The 14,903-nt window shown below is 39.7% G+C and overlaps 1 protein-coding gene across 2 annotated transcripts in view; it reads right to left on the bottom strand.

The window, feature by feature from the left end:
* Positions 1 to 14,699, bottom strand: part of LOC135699848 (zwei Ig domain protein zig-8-like) — a 326,931-nt gene extending 312,232 nt beyond the window's left edge. For both annotated transcript variants that reach the window (XM_065220202.1, XM_065220203.1), the window contains exon 1: positions 13,141 to 14,699. In XM_065220202.1, the coding sequence (XP_065076274.1) occupies positions 13,141 to 13,258 (118 nt within the window). In that variant the 5' untranslated portion in view covers positions 13,259 to 14,699. The remainder of the gene's footprint in view (positions 1 to 13,140) is intronic.
* Between the last annotated feature and the right edge of the window lie 204 nt (positions 14,700 to 14,903).

Raw genomic sequence — 14,903 nt, 5'->3', positions numbered from 1 at the left:
ATTCGCTTGTTAAATGTTGTAGAACTAACTTTGGCAAGAAAAAAGAACTATTTTCACGAACTGTGATGAACCAGAGGTGGTATATGAAAACCCAGGTTCACGATGGTTAATAAAACACGGCTTAGGTTAAATGTTTTAATTTCTTTGTGACGCTTGTTCTTGAACATTTATCAGTCAAATAAATATCGGATTCATGAAAAATCACACATTTAAGTGACACGCTCTAGAAACTGGCTACTACCCAAGTCTGTCTGGAAGATTCTTCCAAAATCCCAAAGGAAGTTTCTTTTGGATCATTTTGGCGTCTTTAAGTTCTAGAGTTTCTTCTTATCTCATCCGAAAGGCTTTTAGAAATCCTTCTGGCTTCCGTCCGAAGTTTCTTCCGACTTATTGAATTGTCTTCCTACTTCCCATGACTTTTATCGGATCGGGCTCGGAAATTCTCTTGGTAGATTTTGCTGATATATACCGGATATACCCTGGAATATTTTTCTCAGTTTTTTTTTCCGGAAATTTCTTTCAACGTCTTTGGTTCCATCTGGTTTCCCTTGTAAGATTGTTCTGGCAGCCCATGAAAGTTCATTCTGGTAGCTCAGGCATTTATGACTTCCCCTGGAAGGGTCTTCCAATTTTCCTCTGACTTCTTTTGTGAAGAGGTTTCCGAATTCTCCTTAAAGTTTCTGCTGACTGCTTTCAGAAATTATTTTTTCTTCGTCTGAAGCTATTCCTGATGTCGTTCAAATATTTTCTACGGATTTCCCCAAACAGTTTCTTCCGCCTTCTCTAGGAAGCTGTTTTCAACTTCCACCGGATGCATCTTTTGAGTTCTCCCAAAAATATCTTTCGATGTCTCCTGGATGTTTCTTCCAAGGTCATTCTAGCTTCCCCTGGTAATGTCTTCCAACTACTCTGGAATTTCATCAAACTTTACTGGAAGTTCTTCAAACTTCACCGTTTTGCCGTGGATGATTCTTCTGACATATCCTTAGATTTTCTTCCTGGCTTCCCCTGTAAGTGTCTCTTATATTTTCCCGGAAGTTTCTCCAGACTTCCATCGGGAGTTATTTTTGACATCCTTTTCGCTTCCCTCGAAAGTTTCATCCGAATTTCTTACTCTCAAGATACCTTCTGTCTTCCCCGGATGTTTCTTTCAACTTCCCCGAATGTTTTGACCATGGATTTGAATTGTTACAAGCTCTCGTGGCAAACAGTACTGTCGTGGTAAATTTAGAGCTGGTTACTCACTGATTCCTTAGATGCGCACACCCCGTTCCCATTCAGGAGCGCCCTTAGTTCTAATATAGTTCCCTAAAACTGACACTGAGATATGAGAAAAACTTGTCTGCATTCAGTTTGCCATAAAACTATCAGCGACGTAGTTATTGGAACTGTGCTGAAGTTCACGTAGCTCCTCTTAAATCTGTAAACATTTGTGAAAATCTCTAATCTTCCTCGAAGTGCTAAGAATTAAATTCCATTCTCTGGGCTTCCTTGAAGTTCCCTGGAAGTCCTTAGAGCTTGTTAAATGTTTAGCTTGAAATTTAAATTTTCCTGAATCTCCCTGGACTTCCCAAAAGTTCTTTTAATTTCATTCACGATCATGTATCATCTTTGAAGTATTTTTCTGGAACTCTTTGCTCATCCTGAAGTTTTGGAAATTTCCATTCTCGAACTTTTTAAATTTTTTGTAATCTCCCCGAAATTAATGGAACTGCCCAAAAATTCTATGATCTTCCCTGAATTTGAATTTGAATCAAATTTCAAGCTATTTCTAGGATAACATACCATCTGTAAAACGGCCCCAAACGCAAAACTCCTCAAGCATCAGAACACCCCCACATAATCTAACACCAGCATCTGACAGAGAAAACTCCCTATGTCAAATGTCAATGTCAGCGTGCGCGTGCCCTCGGAAACCTGAGAAATCAACGCCAAAATCCACTGCCCACAAATACGCTCGCACCTTACGCTTAACTCCACTCATTAGGTTTTGTACAACATCTGCACAGCGGTCCAAACGGCGAAAAACTTGATCGTGTGAGATTACGCAAAATCCTTTGACTTTAGTTATATAGTGTCTTCAGAGAAGTTTTAAGGCATAATTGGCGCCATCTTTTGACGGCAGCCATTTTGTGATCAATCCCCCTAAAAGTGAGATCCAACATTCATTTTTTTAAAGTTGAGATAGAAGGTTTGTGTATTCAACAAAGTTGTAGATTATGTCAATACAAACAACTTTGCTGAAGACAAAAACCTTCTATCTTTTTGCTCAATTGATCTATAAAGCGTTTTTTGTGGACGTGACTCTTAAATCATACTTTTTTACCATAACTTTTTCTATGTAATTTTTACAGCTTTGCAATGTTCTAAGGACTTCTTTGTATTGTTAAAATACATTTTATTGTAGAATATTGTTTCTCTATATTTCGTATATACTTGGAGATATTTGGGATTTTTCAATAAAATTGACCTTTTTTTGAACTCAAATATTTCATAAGGTGGCAAATAGTGGCAGATCAAACAACTTACATTTGAAAGTACAACAAAAATGCTGCAAAATCATGTCGGATTTGTCTACATCGGACTACATCCGGAAAAGTTACAGCTGTTTTAAGAAGGGATCAAAATCAAATGTCTCCTATTAAATATTTGATCTCATTCAAAAGGCGACAATCGAGATACTGTGACTATCTGTCTGGTATGTTTATAAAGATCTTAATTCTTTATTAGATCATTTTCCAAAGCTTTATGAACATTCTTGTATTGATATGTTGCTTTATTGACACTCACTTTTGAATTAAAATAACAAATAAAACCCGCTTTTTATTTGGCTATCAGTATCGTCAGAATCAGACCCAGTACTTGAGTCGTTCATATCTAGTAGGAATCGAGCATCATTAGAAAATAACATATTTGGCTTGCACGTATTAATCCTATTAATTGTAATGAATGGATCAGACAGCTCAAGCAATCGATGCAGCAGATCGGTATTCGTTGCCACCCGAGAAATTTTCCTTCAATGGAGCGCTCGTGTCTGTCGGATGACTTTATTCATCGATTCTTGTGCCTCCTCGGAAAGTTGACCAATGGGCACCATAAATTGGTTGATGATTCTCGAACCATGTAACAGGATTTTGTGCACAGAGGCAGGCAAGTAGAACCACGGATACAGGTGAACTAGTTTTCGCGCCGTTTCTATACAGTAAATATCGAATTTTTCTACATTTACTGTACGACCAGAAGCCAGAACTTGCAAAATTATACCACATCGCTGAATCACATGTAAGTCTAGACCTAGATAATGAAAAATGCGTGCTGGAATAAAGAAAAGTATAAACTGATATATATTTACCTAACATTTCTGCAGACTTTTCTGTATCTCTGAAAAATCGACGAGCTGTGTTACCGTCGTTTGACGTTCCTGCCCCAGTCGAACGCGGTTTGTCGATTATTAATCCAAGTCCCCTTTTGAACCGATTCTGTATTGTCTTCTTCCGTTCTTTCATCCTTTCAATTTCAACTCCTTGAATTCGCCATTTTTCTATATCAAGCCTATACGAAACATGTAGAAAAAATTCCATAAATCGAATCCAGGCGTGAAGAGTCGATAGTCCGAATTGGAACGTTGTTTCATCAGCAACGCGTTTTTGAACATCTTCAATTTGGTTCATCTGTTTCGGAGTTGCACCACAAACGTAACATCTTTGATAGGATGCTGTAGATGTGATAGCATTACAAACTTTCCCGTCAATCATTGTTAAAACCATGTTGTGTTCCACAATCACAGTTTTCCCATTTATGCTCGTTTTGAATGGAACGAGATCTGCTATTTCACGATCAACAATTTGTTTTTCGATTACCGATACTTTTGTTGTTTCTTTGATCAACTGAATTCTTAATGGCCGACAGAACCGAGTTGATGATGGGGTGGGATTTTGAAAAACAATTTTTCCGTTAGTTTCCGCCTTTTTTGGGACAATTGACGTTAAAAACATGTGTGAATCTGATGCATCTTCGTCCGCTGTAAACCGTTGTTTATATTGGCTGTGATCGCTGCTTCCGTCAAATCCCCATTTCACAATCATTTCCACTTTTAAAAGCTCATCGGCGGAAAGCTCTTTCACTATATCTGCAGAAGATTGCAAAATCCGTAAAGTAGTGTGACCCAAGAGTTGTTGCAGTTGTACTTCAATTAATGTTTCGCTAACATGAATATATTCCTGATCAGGGTAACATTGATGTTTTGCTGCTAAAACCTTATGGTACGAAGGATATAATTGCGCATTTCTCAAGCTTGCACCCTTTCGAATGTTGATGTATTGAGATTTTGTCAAATCCTGTTCAATAATCAAAGCTAACGCTTCCGAGTCAGAGAATGGAACTATTTCCGGAAGTTTCGATGATTTCCAGGATTTTAAAATTTTTGTCGCACGAGTTGGGGAAGTTTGTGTGGCTTCTTTGACAATAGAAGCAGCATCATTTTGCCCAGTTGAACGCAATTACATTTGTGCAGCATAGGTCAACTCATCAGCATTATGAGCTGAGCGAAGCACCGCTGTTCTACGTCTTTTCACACAGTCTGAGGTTTCAACAAACGCTTTAATTATTTTGTGTGTAACATTGGACGTGATTTAGCTACATGGGTCTCCCCCAGGGCTCATGTTTAAGCCCCCTTCTGTATAATTTCTACGTCAGAGAAATTGACAATTGTCTAAGTGACAACTGCACGTTGAGACAACTTGCAGATGACGGAGTAGTGTCTATGACAGGACCCAGAGAGGCCGACCTGCAAGGACCCTTACAGGATACCTTAGACAATTTGTCTACTTGGGCTATCCAGCTAGGTATCGAATTCTCCACGGAGAAAACTGAGTTGGTCGTTTTTTCTAGGAAGCATAGCCCAGCACAACCAAAGCTTCAACTTTTGGGTAAACCGATCACTCATTCTATGTCCTTCAAATATCTTGGGGTCTGGTTCGATTCAAAATGCACCTGGAGATCCCACATTGAGTATCTGAAGCGGAAATGCCAACAAAGGATCAATTTTCTCCGAACAATTACCGGAACGTGGTGGGGAGCCCATCCGCAAGATCTTCTAACGTTGTACCGGACAACGATTTTATCGGTTTTAGAATACGGTAGTTTTTGTTTCCAGTCGGTGGCTAAAACTCACATCATCAAACTGGAACGGATCCAGTATCGCTGTCTTCGTATCGCGTTAGGATGCATGCACTCGACTCATACGATGAGTCTCGAAGTGTTAGCGGGCATGTTGCCACTCTCTGATCGGTTTTCGAAATTATCCCTCAGGCTCCTCACCCGTTGTGAAATTATGAACCCACTGGTGATTGCAAACTTTGAGAAGCTTCTTGAGCTAAACCCTCAAACTCGTTTTATGTCATTGTACTACGTGTACATAACACAGGATGTCAGCCCTTCGCAGCATAATCCCTATCGTGTTTGCTTCTCCGACTTCGACAGTTCTGTTCATTTTGATTTATCAATGACGCAAGAGATTCGCGGAATCCCAGAGCATCATCGTTCCATGATTGCTCCGTCAATTTTCGCTGCAAAGTTTGGCCAAGTTGATTCCGCAAGATCGTTCTTCACAGATGGATCACTAGAGGCGTCCGCTGGTTTTGGTATTTAAAGGGTGTCCACGATGAAATTGCCACACTATGAAATTGCTCTAACTTTTTAACCGTTGGGTAGAATTTAATGAAAATTTGGGTGGATTTAGTTCATAGTGCATTATTTACATCCTGCAAGTTTTAAAGTCCTGTGATCAAAACTCGCGGAAATGGAGTCGAAAGAACAGCTCGTGCGTGATAAAATCTTGCGCATTCATCACGAGAACAAGGATCTCTCGCATCGTTCCATCGCTAAAACGTTGGGAATCGCGAATTCCACGGTGTCGCGAGTGATTAAGCGGTTCGAGGAACGGTTGACCACCGATCGGAAGCCCAGAAGTGAAGGAAAAAGTATTCCGTACAACACCAAAAATCACAACCGCGAAGTTGGGGCCTTCAACCGAAATCCGAACGCCTCCGTTAGGGATGTGGCTAAGAAGCTGCACCTAAGCCGAAGTTTTGTCCAGAAGGCCAAAACTAAGGCTGGGCTTCGAACGTTCAAGGTACAAAAGGCCCCTAATCGCGACGAGAAGCAGAACAAGTCCGCCAAAACCCGTGCCAGGAAGTTGTACCTCAACATGCTGACAAAAGTTGAATGCTGCATCATGGACGACGAAACATATGTGAAGGCCGACTTCAAACAGATCCCCGGCAACCTGTTTTTCACGACCAAGGATAAGTTCAGCGTTCCGGAGCATGTCAGCATTCAGAAGATGTCCAAATTTGCGAAGAAATTCCTGGTTTGGCAAGCCATCTGCACGTGCGGGAAGCGGAGTGCACCTTTCGTGACCCAGGACACGATGAACGGACAGGTGTACATAAAAGAGTGCCTCCAGAAGCGGCTGCTTCCTCTCCTGAAGGCCCACAACGTCCCAACAATCTTCTGGCCGGATTTGGCCTCATGCCACTACTCCAAGGACGTGCTGAAGTGGTATGCGGACAATAAGGTCAATTTCGTGCCGAAAATGTTCAACCCTCCCAACACTCCGGAGCTCCGCCCCATCGAGAAGTACTGGGCGATTATGAAGCAGCACCTTCTTAAACGACCTAAGGTAGTGAAGACAGTCGAGGAACTGAAGAAAGTATGGGTTTACATGCAAAAAACGGTTGATTCACAGGTTGTGCAGAATCTTATGGCCGGGGTTAAGGCCAAGATGCGGGCATTTGCGTATGGACTGTAAATAAAATACGAGTAAAATGGTAAAATGAAGTTTAATAGTTATTTCTCAATCCCTGAAAATTTGATGGCAATCGGATGAAAACTCGAATTTTGCGAATCAATTTTGTGTGTGGCAATTTCATCGTGGACACCCTTTATAACGAATTTCATAGCGCCTCTCGAATGCTTCATGCTCCTTGTTCCGTATATGTTGCTGAACTGGCGGCAATACATTATACGCTAGAAACGATCGCCTCACTTGCACCAGATCATTATTTTATTTTTACGGATAGTCTCAGTTCTGTCGAGGCTATTCGCTCCATGAGGCCGGTAAAGCACTCCTCGTATTTTCTCATGAAAATACGAGAGCTTCTAAGTGCTTTATCTTTAAGATCTTTTGTCATCACCTTTGCATGGGTCCCATCTCATTGCTCGATTGCGGGCAATGAGAAGGCGGACTCGCTTGTAAAGGTGGGCGCTATGGAAGGCGATATTTACGATCGACAAATCGCCTACGACGAATTTTTCTTCATTTATCGTCAACAGTCACTCGCCAGCTGGCAAAATAAATGGAGTGAAGGGAGTTTGGGACGATGGTTGTATTCAATTATCCCTAAGGTGTCGAAGTGTCCTTGGTTCAAAGGTTTGGAGGTGGGTCGAGACTTCATTCGTGTGATGTCTCGCCTCATGTCCAATCACTATTCACTAAGCGCTCACTTGTTCCGTGTTGGGCTGGGGGACAGCAATCTCTGTGAATGTGGACAAGGTTACCAGGACGCAGATCACATTATTTGGTCATGTGCTGAGCACCGTGGAGTCAGATCCGAGTTGTACGATTCCCTTCGGGCTCGAGGTAGACAACCTAATGTTCCAGTTCGGGATATTTTGGCTAGACGCGATCTGGAGTTTATGCAACTCATATATGTTTTCTTGAAGAATATTAACCATAGATTGTAAGTTTGATTAACCTTGTGTTTAGTTTGTGTTTTGTATGTGTGTGTGTGTATTTTTTTTGTAGATTTGTTTCTGTAATAATTGTATAATTACAGAGTTGATATAACGTCGATAGGATTAAGTATATGTTTTAGAAATAGTGACATTTTTTAATCATAAATCATATTCCAAATCTCCTTTTCCCTCTCCCGATCCAAACAATTGTCATCCACTAACCTCGAGAAGACCGCGAGTAATCGGTTCCAATCCTTTAATTTTAGATTTAAGACATTTATAATGTATAAAGAAAATGATAACTTGGCTCTGTAAAGTTTATTCGAATGAGCCTGTACAAATAAAGTAATTAAAAAAAAAAAAAAAACATTAGACGTTGATGGAATGTTTTTAAGGATATGTTGCGGTAAACAAAATGGTTTGTCAAAATAAGCAACGTTATTTTCCAGAACTCTAGCCATTGTGCTGTTATGCCTCTGCCACAGCTGGCTGAAATATTTGCAAATGTTATCCAAGTAATTTTCAATCTCTGACATAACATCAACAAGTTCTGCATCTATTTCAAGACATCGTGTTATTTTTAAACCAAAAAACCCAATTTGGTTTTTTTTGTCACCTTCCGCATTTTTCCAAAGCAGAAACACCTGACGATAATCCGTTTCTCCTGCAGATACTGATAGAACATTTTAGTATAATATAAGTAAATAATGTGTTACCATATTAATGTTATTGGAAAGCATTCAAATTATGCTGAACGCCAGAATAGAAGAAAATATCTGAAGAATCATTATAATGTATTAACCTGATAGTTAAGATTCAACAAACCATCATTTAATTTTCAATGATCAAAAGCAGTTTTTTCGTTCAAATTCAAAATTCCGCCAATGAAAATGTCATCACTGTGTTCCGGTAGGCCAGTAGAATGCAATGATGACATTTTCGTTGGCAGAATTTTGAACGATTTGAATTTGAACAATTTGATTTTTTTGATGATGATTGAAAAAACAATGATGGTTTGTTGAACCTTAAGAAGTTATTTCGGCTGAATTTAAGAAAACTTAGAGCACTTCACAAAAAACACTTTCGAGCACTACGGATGAAAGCTCCTTCAAAAGTGACCTTGAAGCCGTGTTTTTACAAAGAGCATTGTATTATCAGAGATAATTGAACAAGTGTGCGTGAGATGCTTTTTATACACATCAAACTAAACCAAGAAAAATCTAAACAATAGAGATTGCTGACAGCTCTCTTACCACCACAAACGTAGCCGACACGTGGTTTGTGATCAACCTAAAACACTTTCCCTGCAGAAATATTGCTCATAAACGAGCCACCGAAGGTGCTGTCGGGTTGATGTGAACGTTGACGCTCAGTTTTGTAATCATCTTAGAAACTGACAGACCGACCAGAAAAAGTATGGCGACATGCTTCTGTCATAGCTTTTTGCAATGGGAGCAGCAAACTCTATTTAACCTTTTACAAACATGGCATCACTGTTGTGTGAAGTGGTTGTACATTTGGTTTCGTATTTCATTAACTCAAGAGATGTATTTTTCTTTTGTTTTTGTATTCATGGCAATCCTTACGGGAAACAAAATTGAATAGCTGAATGTTGCCATTCGAATGAGATCAAATATTTAATAGGAGACATTTGATTTTGATCCCTTTTTTAAAACAGCTGTAACTTTTCCGGATGTAGTCCGATGTAGACAACTCTGGCATTATTTTGCAGCATTTTTGTTGTACTTTCAAATGTAAGTTGTTTGATCTGCCACTATTTGCCACCTTATGAAATATTTGAGCTCAAAAATAGGCCAATTTTATTGAAAAATCCCAAATATCTCCAAGTATATAGGAAATAGCGAGAAATAATGTTCTACAATAAAATGTATTTTAACAATACAAAGAAGTCCTTACAACATTGCAAAGCTGTAAAAATTACATAGAAAAAGTTATGGTAAAAAAGTATGATTTAAGAGTCACGTCCACAAAAAACGCTTTATAGATCAATTGAGCAAAAAGATAGAAGGTTTTTGTCTTCAGCAAAGTTGTTTGTATTGACATAATCTACAACTTTGTTCAATACACAAACCTTCTATCTCAACTTTAAAAAAAATGAATGTTGGATCTCACTTTTAGGGGGATTGATCACAAAATGGCTGCCGTCAAAAGATGGCGCCAATTATGCCTTAAAACTTCTCTGAAGACACTATATAACTAAAGTCAAAGGATTTTGCGTAATCTCACACGATCAAGTTTTTCGCCGTTTGGACCACTGTGATCTGGCTGCTGCTTCTTCTGTACGGAAACCCACTTTTCTTCATGTCTTCGGGATGCTTCCGTAGTGCCTGCTGCATTATAGCCCAGTATTTTTCGATGGGCCTTAGTTCCGTTGCGTTGGGGGGTTCATGTCCTTGGGTACGAAAGTGACCCCGTTGGATTTGTACCACTCCAGGACAACATTTGAATATTTAGTGGCACGAAGCTAGATCCGGCCAGAAGATCGTAGGGCCCTCGTGTTGCTTCAACAGAGGAAGCTGGCGCTTCTGTAGACACTCCTTGAGCTAGATCTCACCGTTTACAGTACTGGTAGTCACAAACGGCGCACTCTGTTTGTCAAGCATTTCTCCTTCCGTTCGATGCGCAGAGTTTCTTAGTAACGTTTAATCACACGACTCACCGTTGACTGAACGATTCCTAGTTGTTTTCCGATGTCCCGATGAGCGAGTTGAGGATTTTCCAGGCGCTTGCGCAAAATCATTTCGTGACGTTGTTTTTCGGGTGACGCCATTTTCGAACTGTCGAAAAACTGACAGCGATAAAATACAGTGTAAACAATACACTCGGAACTGCTTCTACTCAAATTTTCAAGAGAAAATACTCAATGGGTAGTTTTCTACAGCGTTTTTTCCGCGATGAAATTTAATGTGGGACACCCTTTACTCTTTTCCTGAAGCTAATGAAAATTCTGGAAACAAATTCATCATCATTTTAGAAGGTCTTTAAATAGTGACTTTCTTGATGTTTAATGTGCCAAAAAGATCTTTGAACTTCCCTCAAATTCTCTAGACTTCCCTGAATTTATCAATATATTTTAAAAGTCCTCGTAATTGTATTCAAGTAAATTTAATTACCTTAAAGTTCCTTGATAATTCTTGATGTTCCCATAATTTTTCATAAAGCCTTAAAATTCTAATTTTTACTGAATTTTCCTGAACATTAATAAAGTTTCCTTAATTTTCGGAACATCTCATAATTCCTCGGAACTCCATGAAACTTCCTGCAATTGTCCTAAAATTAATGGAACTACTCTGAAGATATCGGATCGTCTTTGAAGTACTCTGATCTTCCCTGAATATAATGAAACTTCTTAAAAATCTCCCAACTTTCAGAAGTTCGCAGACCTTCACTAAGGTTCCGGCTATTTATTGAAGTTCTTGAAACTACTATGAAAATTTCGGACTTCCCTTAAATCTCTTAACAATTTCCAGATATTCATGTTTCGTTCTTCAATATGGGAGTGACAGGACAAATGCTCCATTCCAAATCAAATAACATAAATTATTATAAGATTATTGAAAAAAATTATTATTTGTATAATCTTAAACATTTTTTCCTTTGGTATGTTTTTTCCGTCGATCTTGTTTTCCGTGCTGAGCACCAATGCTACCGACGTGCCCGGAAGGCAGCTTCCACACCTGGACCCTACCTATCGACCCATCAACTCATGAACCGGGGACCAACGGCTTTACTTCCCATCCGAAGGAAGGCGTAATCAGAGATGTTATGCCTCAGAACATCCCGGCGGCGCCGACTGGGATTGAACCCAGGCCTGCTGGGGTGAGAGGTAATCACGCTTACCACTACACCACCGGCGCCGTTAATCTTAAACATTGTTGAAGCTTCAAATTTGCCACAAAGTCTTGGATTTAAGATTAAGAACTAAGATTTTAAAGTCCTAGTGCTCCAAAGTTTTTCTAATACTTCAAATTTTAAAATCATTCTACATGTGTCTACATGCCATTACGCTGAATAGTTGATGAGGCTGAAGTGTGGAAAATAATCATTTTGTTGATTGTAGAAATAGCTCAACAAAAAATGATATATTTGTCTATAAGAATAATTCCATGGAAAATTAATGAGTTCTACGGGGATTCCATGCAGGATTTCAAAGAAATCGAATTCGGAGGAGAATTCATAAAGATTTAAATGAGAATGCCAATGAAGTTCTGAAAAAGAATCGATTTCTGAGAGGCGCTATAGCTGAATTATAACTAAAAAGTAGGTATGAATAGCAAAGCTTGATCCACTCGCATTGTCGAGTCGCATAAATTTCGCAAGGCAGCGACGATCAAGGCAATTAATTAGATCTTTAGTGCTGGTTAGGTCTCCAAGGCTAGAGGATAGGCTGACCATGCAATATTTTAACGTGTGTAATTAGTTTGTAAATATATGTACTGGTTTTATTTTTATATATAGTTTGTGATTAATCTTAGATAGTATGTGTACAAAGAAGGAAGTTGTGTGTATGCGGAACTGCCATCAATACACTGTGAGAATGCAGCACCCAGCTACCCATTCCCCTGCATTTACCACCAGTTTCCTATTGGAGGAGTGAAATACCCAACAATACAGTCCACGATGGAATCAACTCCCCCCCTCTTCCAACACATGGGATGACGGGAAAGTTCATGTCAATACAAGTGTTGCCGTGTGAAAGAATTTCCAACTATTACAAGCTAATTTTGCTTGATTTGTGCGTGTCTCATTTCGTTTTGTGCGTGTTTCAGTTGTTGTTTTGCGATCTAATTTCGTCGTTTTGGTACTACAATCATTATTTTTAATTCGATCCGTGTTATTAATTTCACAACTAAGAAAGTCGTGTTTGCAAATCAGTTTTTTATTATCATTTCGAAAGCGAAAGCAACCTTCTGTCTGACCGGGATCATAAGCATTACATATAGAATCATGAAATATTTCAAATTTGAGGAAATGATAATTTTAAGTAATAAATTGATAATTCTAGAAATCCGATAACTTTCTCGTGAAACATCATCTTTTCAGCTTCTTTAATTAAATAAAAACGCACCATCAATCCCTTAGCCATCGCATAGCTACATATACACTGCTCGTCATAAGCCACATTTTCATGGTACAAGAGAACACAAGAGCCATGATAATCTTGAAACACGTCGCAGGATGTTCTCTTTGTGGCAGGAACAAGAGTTCTCGTTTTAAGGGAAGTTACTGTAATGCAGTTGCCCTAGAGCTCTGCACAATAACATTAACAACAACAAAATCTACTACGACGAGGACGACAGAAGTAGTTTAGCTTGGTGGAAAAATAAACCTCACTACAACGTGGCTGATGAAAGACAGATAAGCAAATGTAGTTAGTATTACCTGTATCGCTCATGTCGAGGAAGACAGCCATCCATAGAATGCAGAGTATGTACGTCTTCGTCATTGTCAATTTGAATGTGCTCATCCTGGAGTTGAAGTTGTAGCTATATTGCCGCATTTCGTCGGGCTCCGCAATGTGTCTTCGTTCCGCGCACTTCTTTTGCGAATAACCCACTTGAATCGTTGAACTTTTTTTTTTTTTTATTATTCGTCGAGTGTTCTTTCTTGCAGAACTCTTCACAAGTAGTTCATGCAACCGTTATCGCTTCCGGTTTCCCGTGAGCATACTTCTGCACTATATACAGTTTCACTCCTGCTCGCCTGCCGTGTAGCTATGCTTGACATTAGACGCTTCTGTTCTGAAAACCTGCAGAATCTTCAGTCTTCTTTTTTTTCACTTCACAATAATGGTGGAAGGAGTTGAGAGAAAATATGTAACCGATGTAAAATAATATTGTTGCTATACTGTTTAGAAATAACAGCACTAAACTACTGGTCTATCTCCAGCAAAAGTTTGTCCACACGATAAAGAACGAGTAGCGCTGGTCGGTCGGTACTGACCTGAAAGGGGAGAGGCGTACACTTGAAGCCTCGTTTTCAGAGCACTGTTTATCGGGATGCTGCAGTGTGTCTGAGTGTTTTTCCCGGCTTACCTACACGCTTCTATGTTGTGTCGAACTAAAAAAAATGCCTATTTACACATATACTCGAACCATGAACAAAAACAGGACGTTCTACTATGTACAAGCTGCGAAAAGTATACAGGTCGCTAGAGTTTGAGGAAGGCGGCGTGGTGGCAGGAAAGTTTTCTCTTCAACTGGGACGATCCAGGGTTGTTATCCTTTCCCTCGGTAAGGATGTAGCACCGTGTCAGACTTCCGGAAAGAAGTTGCTGAAGCACACTATTCCACCATCAACTTCCGCTGCGGTGTGGCAGAAGCGTAATCGTTTTTCCTCACCTCCCCACGTCCGTATTTTTTTCGTTTTTGTTTGGGTTGATTTGGTGGGGTGGGTACGATGAATTATGTAAGAGAAGAAAATCACTTTCAAATTAAGATAAGTTTTTTGAAGTTTCTAACACTGATGCAATCGGTACGGAAACCGGCGGGGTGCAGCAACAGACTATTGTTGACATTGTCATTTTCTTCCGCTCTTACTTCTACTGGGTTTTGTACAGTTTAGCTAGAAAATTGCCAATGATTTTCCTCCTACACTCCCATCATTCTTCATGGAGCATTCTTCACTTTATAGTAGTGGCAATTCTTTTTTTAAGGATCCTGGCCTTAGCTCTGTGTGTTTTCACCCTTGAAACTGTTCACTTTCCAACAATTTTCAGTTTGATCTCCGTCCTTGCATCGTTGTCGTCGTCGTTTGCACTCGTTTGCAGGACAATGCCAATGAAGGAAGCAATGTGGTAAGGCATTTCTCACTTGACTGAATATTCAATAGATTTTTATCACTCTTCGCCGGCATGGTGCACTGGAATCCGGTGAGGAGCAATGTTGCAAGTCCAGCCCGTTCACTGTTCACCGGAGGAACGGTGGCCTTTACCAACCGTGGAGCTGCAAGATGAAAGAGAAAAAAAACATTGACATCAGATAAGAGTAATGACACCTTCTTTTCGACAAGGAACGGGTTGGATGCTTTCGTGGATGACTGGGTTCGAACGGTCTGCATCGGCGAAGAAAGCTTGTGCTAAACAGCAAATGGAATTTAGAGAAAATTAGTTTTCCATCTATTTTCGTCGGTTTCGCTTTGTCCGG

Source organism: Ochlerotatus camptorhynchus, unplaced genomic scaffold, assembly GCF_037179485.1.
Source record: "Ochlerotatus camptorhynchus isolate MF236.1 unplaced genomic scaffold, CSIRO-AGI_Acam_v1.1 ptg000119l, whole genome shotgun sequence".
In the NCBI taxonomy this organism is placed as follows: Eukaryota; Metazoa; Arthropoda; class Insecta; order Diptera; family Culicidae; genus Ochlerotatus; species Ochlerotatus camptorhynchus.
This window is presented reverse-complemented; position numbering and strand designations above follow the sequence as displayed.